General features: G+C 34.3%; 1 protein-coding gene across 1 annotated transcript; it reads left to right on the plus strand.

The window, feature by feature from the left end:
* Window positions 1–2,384: 2,384 nt before the first annotated feature.
* On the plus strand, window positions 2,385–8,942 carry LOC111780733 (uncharacterized). Its single transcript, XM_023661220.2, has 9 exons — window positions 2,385–2,702; window positions 5,683–5,773; window positions 5,878–5,938; window positions 6,063–6,140; window positions 6,908–6,981; window positions 7,643–7,756; window positions 7,838–7,945; window positions 8,510–8,548; window positions 8,641–8,942. Exons 1-9 carry the CDS (start codon window positions 2,599–2,601, stop codon window positions 8,725–8,727), a joined length of 756 nt encoding a protein of 251 aa, XP_023516988.1. The 5' UTR covers window positions 2,385–2,598; the 3' UTR covers window positions 8,728–8,942.
* The last annotated feature ends 2,398 nt before the right edge of the window (window positions 8,943–11,340 follow it).

Genomic DNA, 11,340 nt, shown 5'->3' on the forward strand with positions numbered 1-11,340 from the left:
TCGATTCAAATAGGTCGTTCTCTAACTCAACGGCCTAAAAACATTGGTTAGGGTTTGAATATTTTACACGTTCAACGAAAGATGATCCGAAAATTGGTGGGATTGCGAAAGACCAAAAACTTGTGGTTCCTAATGAAATAGGTCACCGAGCAACTTGGTGGTAATATAACTTCACCTCACTAATTGTCTTCAATAGCGTTAACTATTTAAGTCTCGTAAAACACTTTAATGTTCATTATTGAAGTCTGCACGTTTATCAAGAAACTTCATCTTCTCAATCACTCTCGCTCATGCTAATTTTCGAAATTTTGACACATTAAAAACTGTAAAATGATTATTTATGTAAGATACTACATCGGTGGGAGAGGAGAACAAAAGTGTTTTAAAAACGTTGAGAGTAAATCCGAAAGGTAAAGCCTAAAGACGACAATATCTACTAGCTGAAGCTATAATAAAAACAAAATTTAACTATAAAAATTTTAACAGTGGACAATATATAGACGGAAACCGTTTATCATCAATAAAAAAACGTTAAAAATGTTCTTACCATCGATGTGTGGACAGGATTTTGAGTCCTCTGTTCTACTAACTGATAACTTAGCGATACCGGCCATTTCCTTTCCTACACATTATCCTTATTGTCAATAGCAGATTTGAACCGGTAATACGAGGATTTTTAGTCCTCTGCTGTAACTAACTGAGCTATACCGGCCATTTCCTCCCTACACATTATCTTTATTGTCAATAGCAGATTTGAACCGGTAATACGTGGATTTTCAGTCCTCTGCTGTACTAACTGAGCTATACCAGCCATTTCGGAAAACTTTTACCTACGTCTCATAAATCATCTTCATTTTCCATTTTTTTAAGAGTACTAAACGGTACCGTAAAAGTTTTTTAGTTACGGAACTTTAGAAAATTCAAAAATATTTTTTTAATACTTTTGGTAATAATAATTTTTAAAATTTTTTAATTTAAAAATATTATTAAAATTTTAAAAAATATTTTATTTATTTTTATTAATTTAGCTTTAAAATTAAAATAAAATATTTTCTTGCCCATTTAATTTTTTAACTAACTATACATGTGAACTCATTTGTAATAAATACTCTTCTTAGGCCTATAATGCACGTGATTAAAATTAAATTTTTATAGTATAATATAAATTATGAACAAATAAGATTTTACGAGATTAAATAGTAAATATTTAATACAAAATTAAAAATAAATGAAAGAGACTCTAACTAAAAAAATCACAAAATTTCAATTTTTATATTTGCGAAATTCTTTATTTATTTTTAATAAAGGTCGAATTACACGGATAATTTTTTAATAAATATAATTTATATTAATATAAAATTATCGTAATAAATTCAATAATATTTCATAAATGAAATATAATATAACATTTAATAAATATTCAACTTAATTACAAAACCTCAAAAATATAAATTTATTTATTTACTAATACATTAATTTTGGTATCTTATTTTATATTTTATATTTTAAATATATTTATATTTTAGGCGAGACGAAAAATCTTTCTCAGCTCCCTCTCGTGTTCCCATATAAATGAGGATTCCCCACAGATAAAAAAAAAAAAATATATATTATAATAGCAATTCCAGTACTCAAGAATAATTTTCTAGTATTTCTCATGTTATAAAATTTGGGTGAATTACCATTCACTGTTATTGTATTTCATCAATGTATTTACTTTAAAGTTATATTTACATACTCGTTAATTATAGTCGTAAAGTATACCTAGTGAATAATTATGGTCATAAAATATGAATGTTTCAAACTCTTTAAATGTATAGGTAAGGTCAAGAGTTTCATTTTAAAGCTATATAAAGTCATGTATGTTCTATTTGTAGGGAAACTTAAAAAATATAGTAAAAGGAGTATTTGTGCTTTTTTTTCAGCCAAATGATTAAGTCTATATGCAATTCTAAGCCGTTTACGTTACATGTAGAAACATCAATCTTGCTTGTAGGGTGATTCGAATCTCAAACAAGTGTTTTTGCCTTAAGATATTTGATCTAGAAGAATCATTCAAGATAGACATGATCAATCTTAATTGTGGAGTGATTCGAATCTCAAACAAGTGTTCTTGCATTAAGATATTAAATCAAGAAGAATCATTCAAACTAGACATAATCGATTTTGCTTGTGGAGTGATTAAAATCTCAAATAAGTGTTCTTACCTTGAGATATTCGATTAACAAAGTAATCTCAATCTTACTCCCCTTGTAGTGATTTCTTATTATTTGGTGTAAGTGTCTGGCTTTATATATATATATATATGTATATGTATATGTATATGTATATGTATATGTATATGTATATGTATATGTATATGTATATGTATATGTATATGTAACCTGAGTTGCTCGAATTGGATGGATTGTGGCTTTCAGGTGTCGGATTTTCCGAGTTTCTCACAATCCATCCCTTCCCGTCATCGTCTTCAACGATACAGCTTCTTCTCAGGTACTCCCAACCGAGTTTGATCCGATACCTTCACAATTGGGCAGAAGGAGGTTAAATTTCGGCTCACCGATTCAACTGCAAACTCAAACACAACGCAGCTTTTTTATGGGTGAGGCCAATAAATCCACCTCCACCGCCGAGGAGGACTTGTTGCTCAAGACCTTCTTCGCCGAAGTTAGCGAAGTTGAAAGAGATAACGAAGTTATCAGGTCTCTCTCCTCTCTTTCGCTCAATTTTGTTATCCCCAAGCATCGTTTTCTTCTCATGTTTTGGTGGTGTATGGCATTGATTTTAGTTAAGAGGCATTAGGGTTTGTGGGGGTTTTCACACGGTCTATCATCGGTATGCTAGTGATTTTTAGTTCCTTATCTAGGAGTGTGCGAATTTGTTGTTTGTTGTATGCGTTTACTTGGATCTTGTAATGCTTGATGATTAGAATTGAGTTCACTTGGTTAACGTGAGGATTTATTTTTGGGAATTATATCTCTTGATCGTATTCGTTGGAAATTAGAATCTGTATTAGTATGGCTATGGGATGCTTTGTAAACAATTGGATTAGATTGGATTTTTTGTTCTGAAAAAATTGCACTCCTCGCCCAAGGCCCTATACGTTGGAGATATCAAGGGACCCTGGGCCTTAGCCAATGGGATTGCCCGTTGGGTGGATTTTTGATTGTATGGAATCCTTTTGGAGACAGAAATGCCAACTTAGATAGTTAATATTAGGTTGGTGTCGTGTAGACGAAGAAACTCCATTGCAAAAGTTTCGTCCGTGGATGGAATAAGTTCCTTTTTTTTAATCTCCTGATGATGAAGCTAATAGGAGAAATTTATGGATTTCTTTAAGAAGCTTATGGGGCCATTCTTGGGATTCAATCTCATATTTTAATCTGGCATAACTATTCATTGAAGAGGAAGTTAGAAGCAATTTTAGACATAGGATTGTATAAATTACTTGGCCCCGATGAATTTATGATGGAATTTAGTACGAAAGGGTGGAACATTCGATAGAGATTCCATCTGTGTAAAATGGTCGTGGAGTAGAGAGTCTTTGTGGCGCAAATTTGGTGTAACTTATAAGCATATACAATCTAAAGTAAAATGGCTGGTACATGCAAAGTTGTAGATACCATACAGATTCCTCTGTTACGCCGTCCGAGATAAAAGAAAAATTAAATCCATGACTTAAAATAGCTAGATTGTTGTATTCTGGTGTTAAGTTTGCATCAATCCACACTATTAATGTACTCTAGACAGGCATATCTTTTGTAATTTCTATTATCTCTATCGCTATGCTAGAGGATTTCTCATCTGCTTTTATATCTTTCCTAACCATGAAATATAGATCGACCCCTTCTTGGATCTTAGAATAAGAATCTATGGTTTGTCCCTGCTTTAAATACCTCCTGTTAGTCACTCTTTAGTTAGAAGATATTTAGCGGGGAACTTCTCTTATATTGCAGTTTCTATTAAGTTATAGATTTTCTGTTATCATGATTCATCCCCTGCCTTGTTACATTTACCACAATATTTGAAAATTTTCCTAGGAGAATGTCAAAGACTTTGAATTTGAGATTATGTAGTTTGTGTTTTGTTTGTCTTCTGGAAAGTCTAATTTTGTCTCGACATGTGTCTAAGTGTGTTTGGAGTCACGTCCATTTGTGGTATTTTTGGGAGATTGGCAAACAGAATATCATCATCCAATGAAGAATGGAGACTCCGGGACAGGGAATATGAGAAAAAGGAATTCTATCACAAGCAGACTAAACTAACAAGAAAATGAGGATTCTGGTTTTATTTCTTATTCTCGTTCTTGCAAGCCAACCATTACCTAAATGTATTGCTCTCATGACCCCTTCAAATCTTTCAACTGGAAGCATTTTCTCCAAATGTTTAGCGGTTTTGCTTGGAATTTTGAACAAAAAAGAGTTGGTAAGTGAGAATCTAAGCTAGGATTGATGGAGGATAAAGTTGATCTTTCCCCTTTGAATGAATGTGGTTACTTATATTTTTTTTCAAGTATGGAGTTAAACAACAATAGTGCTATGATAAGTTGAGTTCAGCCATTTTTTACATGAAAATACTGGAAAGATTATTTTTCTTCAATGTCATTGACAACATTTCAGCCTACTGAAAGGAAGTAACATGACATGCCATCAGCTTAATATTGAATATTAAGGCCTCATAATTTTGTTTGTTTCTTATACTTGCATTTTCTTAATGAAAGCTGGTTTCTCATGGGCAAAAAAAAATCATTTGGGAAATGTTTTGCTCATTTGTAACAGTCTATTTGGTTTCACGAAACTGTGGTATAATTTATGTGGAACCTGCCTCCATAACATCTTTCTGCCACTTTTTAGGGTGGGATAAGGAAGCATGGAGAATAAGATAGAATTAAAATTTTAAGATCAATTATCAAAGTGAGCCCAACTCAGCAATAATTGACATGTATTCCTTCATTTGAGAGCACAACTCAAATTCCCATCCCCCACTTGTTGTACTCAGGAAAACTTAGAGATCGGTTACGTATTCTTGTAATTATCATTTAGATTTCATTATTTTGGATTGGAGTAACTTTTGTAGTTTGAAGGGCTCCTTTTGTTGGGTTGGTTTTTGTATGCCATTCTATATTCTTTCTTTTCTCAATGAAAGCTTGATCTAAAAAAATGGTATCATGTATTGGACTCAGATAAGGGAAACATAGAAATCAACGTCCATCCGAGGAGGGAAAGTGTTGTGGGACCCAAGATCATAACAATTAATTATAAATAGCTTGTACATCGAGTGATTAGAGAGGAAAATATAAATTAAGGTAGGAGAAGATATGGTTGGGAAGTTGGGGACTGATGTTTCAATGTTTCTACTTGATAGACTCGTTAAATTTTCTTATAATCATCTTTGTCTATTTAATTTATTTTCCTTTAAAATTAATCCAATTGAATAGCTTTTTTCTGGGAATCTTCTTTTGCCTCTATGTCCAACAAGGGTACCTCGTTCCTGCTTTTGTACTTAATTCTGTTGATACTATGTTGAATGTTGATTATTTGAATTAGAAGTTCTGGTTTAAGTTTAATTTATATCAAAATTCTCTGTCTTGCTTGTAATATAATCAAATCTTTTTTCATGTACTATCCACAATTATGGTGTTGGTATTATCTTTTGTAACGTTTGGGAGACTTATCTCTCTAGGATCTTGTCCTGCTTCAAATTGAATCCCTTCGAGTATCTGAAGTTACCATTTGATGCAACTCCAGAAGAGGTGAAAAGACAATATCGTAAGGTAATTGCTTTGCATGAAATCTGGTCTTGAACAGGACTGTTTCTATAAGTACATGTGCCCTTGAGATTCGGCGAATTCACTTTAAAATGCCTAATTATTTGTAGTTATCATTGCTGGTTCACCCTGATAAATGTAAGCATCCACAGTCGAAAGAAGCATTTGCAGGTATATTGACTTATGATATTACTTTTGTCTAGTTTAATGTTTTGCATTCAAGGCGATATAGATTTTATTTTAACTGTCCGTGCATGTTATATCCAACTAATATCAGTTTGTTGATGCTTGGCAGCATTGGCAAAAGCACAGCAGCTATTACTTGATGAGCAGGAAAGGGGTTATATTCTTAGCCAAGTCAATGCAGCAAAAGGCAAGTGATCTAATGCTTTTAGTGAGATAACAAAAAGAATGGGGCTACATGCACTATAGGCGGGGAATAAAATTTGTGCCTACCCATATCTATATCTTACCATTGCATTGCACTTTAGTTGACAAAGTTTCTTGATTGCATTGCCTCCATATGAGTTAGGGAAATTGATGTTTTTGCGTATTTAGATTACACCATATCAAATAAAGCCTCAAACTACTCGGCGAAGAAAATTTTAACCTTCTCAAAATGCAGTTTTTTTTTAATTTTTTGTGAGGAATGAATTTGATTGATAAACGAAATACAGAAAAGACCATAGCCACAAAGTGAAGTAGTTACATAAGCATCATAAAATCCAGCTTTGTTTAGTTTTTTATCCATTATATCATGGAAACTAATCATTTATATCTTACAATCTTAGAGCCTTTACAAAATTATGGCTGAAGAGTTTGAATTGAATCTACCGTGATTATTCTTCTTAAACACTAACCCTAGTCTATGTCTAAGTGTAAGTCCACTAATTTAAAAGACTTTGGTTTTGACTCATTTCAGTATCTTGCCTAGTGCCTGCCTTAGCAACCTTACTCATATATGGTGCAGTAATATCCACATCCATTTGTGCTTATATGTTGAAGGTTCTCCTAATTACAAGGGTTCATTTACATGACCTAGATCCTTAAATTTCTGGATACGCTGACTTCACGGCCCGTAGATATTCTTTCTATGGAGTTGAGAGAAATTTTCTCACTTGTGCTTATTTTGAACTTCAGAAGAACTTCTAGCAAAGAGGAAGAAACATTTGAAGAAAGATACAGCTTCGAAAATAAAATCATTGGTTGAAGAGGTTAGCTGAATTCCTTTATTTTCCACATTTCATATGCTCTTATTACCTTTATGTTCTAATTGCAATATCAATGGAGTCCATTTATGGTTCAAATCTAGAGTTGGATCATGAGGCTTCCATCTGTGAATTAACAGAGGTCTTTCTCTTATCATGTTGTGAATGAAAAAAAAAATTGTGGAAAAGTTGATGAATGTTATTTTGTTCACTAAAGTCACGTTTGTCGCAATGAAAGTATCGTTTTGCGTTAAAAAAAGAATAATAATAAATAAAGGTAAGGTACGGCAAGGGAAAAGTAATTAATCAAGGGAAAAGTAATTAATCGGCTTCTTTAACTAAGACTTATATTTATATACAATAATTTGCATCTAACATGTTGTAAAAATCTTCCTCCAACTGGCCTGATTGATTTGTTACAAGGGCAGCTTAACCATCCTCTATGTAATGTCTTATGAGAAACCATGCAACTGCTCTTCATTCCCTATCTGTAATGCATTTAGCTTGCTGACGAAATACTGGATTTGAATTTATATAAAGGTTCAATTGATTGTCACACTCGAAATTACGATACTATCCGTTGATGTATTCACATGATTTATGTATAGTATATGTCATAGTTCTGTATTTTGATTTCCACGACCTTTTATGCCATGGTTTGACACAGGGAAAATACGAGCAGCAGTATGAGCGTACAGAAGAATTCAAGCAAGAGTTAAAATTGAAAGTTCGAGAAATATTAACAGATCAAGAATGGAGGAGAAGAAAGATGCAGATGAGGGTATGCAGGATGCTCAGATAATTTCATATTCCTCTGGATTCTTGGATTGTTCATTATCTATATTGCTTTTCTTTCATATAGATTTCTGAGGAAGAAGGAAGATTGAAAAAAGATGAAGAAGAAACAAAAGAAATGTGGAAGAAAAAGCGTGAGCATGAAGAGCAGTGGGAAGGAACAAGAGAACAAAGGGTTAGTATTTAACACAACGTCTCATAGGCATGCTGTGCTGTTGGTTCTGTAACACTGTAGAACTTTCAACTTTTGCCTGTTGGTATGCTTCTGGAGGCAAGGAAAAAATGACCATTCCGACTTTTCACTTCGGGAAATGCCATCTTAATGAAATGAGGCATATCCTGGTTAAGATATATTGAATTTGTTTATATGATAATGGGGGGATTACTAGGTTAGAACGGAAAAGATCTTGAATTCATGCTTTCGGTTTTCTGGTTCTATTATCTGATTTGACACCTTCAAGTTTTCTGTTGACCATTGAGCGATCGACATGAACGTTTAATGCGACAAGCACATGGAAGAATTGTTCCAGATGCTAATTCTTCCATGTGCTTGTCGCATTAAACGTTCATGTCGATCGCTCAATGGTCAACAGAAAACTTGAAGGTGTCTTTATGCTAAATGTTCAACTTCGAATTAGAACATGGAGTTTCGAGTCTTTGATTTCTTCACCGAACTTTTAATAGAACAAATAGTTGAATTTGCACTTACGCTTTTCGTTTTTTTCGATGTCGTCATCAGGTTTCAAGCTGGAGAGATTTTATGAAGGGTGGAAAGAAGGTAAGATGATATGTATTTGGTTTGCGGTGTTATACAGACGGATGTCTGTGATTATTAATGGCCATAATTTGAGTAACTTGTGTGTGGTACAGGCTAAGAAAGGAGAAACTCGACCACCAAAGCTGAAGACTGAGGACCCCAACAAATCATACGTGCAGCGGCCAGTAAAGCGAGGTTAATTGGTTCTATTTCATATAAAATTTGCACTGCATCCACTTCTAGGCTCCGGCGAATTCTAGGGAGACTGTGGTTGTAGGCTGACTCTAGTTTCAGATCTTATTATTACTCGCTTGTAAACTACGCAGTTAGAATGCCAAGTCTTATTCATACAATATCATTGTAGCACTAATGCTTTGTAGTTTGGTTTTGTGATATAAATAGAGCATTTTAAGAATTGACTGTCAGCTCGGGGAGATGATGCGTCGGTTTGAGGGTAACATGTTTGATAGTTGAGTTTTATGCTGTCAGTTTGATGGATGCGTCAGTTTGAGGACATGCTTAATAGTTGAGTTTTATGCCCTTGATTTGAGGGATGCGACGGTTTGAGGATAATATGTTTGACAGTTGAGTTCTATGCAGTCGGTTTGAGGGTAACATGTATGATAGTTGAGTTTTATGCCGTCGGTTTGAGGGTAACATGTTTGATAGTTGAGTTTTATGCCATCAGTTTGATGGATGCGTCAGTTTAAGGACATGCTTAATAGTTGAGTTTTATGCCCTCGATTTGAGGGATTCATCGGTTTGAGGGTAATATGTTTGATAGTTGAGTTCTATGCAGTCGGTTTGAGGGTAACATGTATGATAGTTGAGTTTTATGCCGTCGGTTCGAGAGATACGTTAGTTTGAGGGTAACATGTATGATAGTCGAGTTTTATGCCGTCGGTTCGAGGGATGCGTTAGTTTGAGGGTAACATGTTTGATAGTTGAGTTTTATGCCATCAGTTTGATGGATGCGTCGGTTTGAGGACATGCTTAATAGTTGAGTTTTATGCCCTCGATTTGAGGGATTCGTCGGTTTGAGGGTAATATGTTTGATAGTTGAGTTCTATGCAGTCGGTTTGAGGGTAACATGTATGATAGTTGAGTTTTATGCCGTCGGTTCGAGGGATACGTTAGTTTGAGGGTAACATGTATGATAGTTGAGTTTTATGCCATCGGTTCGAAGGATGCGTTGGTTTGAGGGTAACATGTTTGATAGTTGAGTTTTATGCTGTTGATTTGAGAGATGCGTCGGTTTGAAAGTAACATATTTGATAGTACGGAGCTTGCTTTCCACGTGATTATATGTTAGCGAACACCTTCGTAGGATAATCAAGGTTTGGATTGCATTTTCAAATGTTTAATTTTGAAAAGAAAATTAAAAAAAAAAACATTTTCATGATGAAACACTTGAATCTGAATTCTTAAAATATTGTTTTTTTAAATGTTAAATGGAAACTTTTTCAAAAAGACTCTTGCACCATCTTTTACTCTTTCCTTTCTTTTTCTCATGACCGTTGTTGTTGACCACTGCCACCTCATCATCTCATCGACTGTGTGATTTTAAATACAAATTTGAAAGTATTTTAATTAGAGATGTTTATTTAACTTGAGTTAAAAATTCATCCTAAATGAGGACGAGGGAGGGAGGAGAGATTTCCCTCTATCAGCTAAACAAGGTCGGAGACGAGGGTTTGGTTCTATTCAAGATAACCGTGCTCTTAAGGCGATGGAGGGAGGAGAGATTTCCCTCTATCAGCTAAACAAGGTCGGAGACGAGGGTTTGGTTCTATTCAAGATAACCGTGCTCTTAAGGCGATGGAGGGAGGAGAGATTTCCCTCTATCAGCTAAACAAGGTCGGAGACGAGGGTTTGGTTCTATTCAAGATAACCGTGCTCTTAAGGCGATGGAGGGAGGAGAGATTTCCCTCTATCAGCTAAACAAGGTCGGAGACGAGGGTTTGGTTCTATTCAAGATAACCGTGCTCTTAAGGCGATGGAGGGAGGAGAGATTTCCCTCTATCAGCTAAACAAGGTCGGAGACGAGGGTTTGGTTCTATTCAAGATAACCGTGCTCTTAAGGCGATGGAGGGAGGAGAGATTTCCCTCTATCAGCTAAACAAGGTCGGAGACGAGGGTTTGGTTCTATTCAAGATAACCGTGCTCTTAAGACGATGGAGGGAGGAGAGATTTTCCTCTATCAGCTAAACAAGGTCGGAGACGAGGGTTTGGTTCTATTCAAGATAACCGTGCTCTTAAGACGATGGAGGGAGGAGAGATTTCCCTCTATCAGCTAAACAAGGTCGGAGACGAGGGTTTAGTTCTATTCAAGATAACCGTGCCCTTAATTGAGAGATTTCCCTCTATTAGCTAAACAAGGCCGGAGACGAGGGTTTGATTCTATTCAAGATAACTGTACCCTTAATCAAATTATTGTAAATTGTATTAAAATGAATTACAATACGCAGAATTATAACATCATCCGGATTAAAATAGACATTTTTATGTTAATAATAAACAACTAAAGCAAATAATTAATTAGCTCTTAAAAAGAAAAAAAAAATTAATTACTAGAATTTACTAGAACTAAATATCGGAATTAACATAAATTATTTAACATCATATAAAAATTCATTTACTAATCCAAATGGATTTATCATTGTAAATATTAATTAGTTTGTTAATTAAGCTTAATCACGAAATTTATTACTAACCTTTATCAAACTAATTGATTGATGTTATATTATCTCGTACTTTTCATGATACACATAGATTTAGTTGAATAACATCTATTAATATATTTTTTTATTTAA

Source organism: Cucurbita pepo, chromosome 18 (genome assembly GCF_057944985.1).
Source record: "Cucurbita pepo subsp. pepo isolate OVF chromosome 18, ASM5794498v1, whole genome shotgun sequence".
Taxonomy (NCBI): domain Eukaryota; kingdom Viridiplantae; phylum Streptophyta; class Magnoliopsida; order Cucurbitales; family Cucurbitaceae; genus Cucurbita; species Cucurbita pepo.

Excerpts from the sequence above, each read along its gene's own strand:
- LOC111780733 (XM_023661220.2), top strand. The coding sequence starts at position 2,599 with ATGGGTGAGGCCAATAAATCCACCTCCACCGCCGAGGAGGACTTGTTG. Across the intron at positions 6,141-6,907 it reads CCAAGTCAATGCAGCAAAAG|AAGAACTTCTAGCAAAGAGG; the intron begins GCAAGTGATCTA and ends TTTGAACTTCAG. Across the intron at positions 7,757-7,837 it reads GAAGAAAGATGCAGATGAGG|ATTTCTGAGGAAGAAGGAAG; the intron begins GTATGCAGGATG and ends TCTTTCATATAG.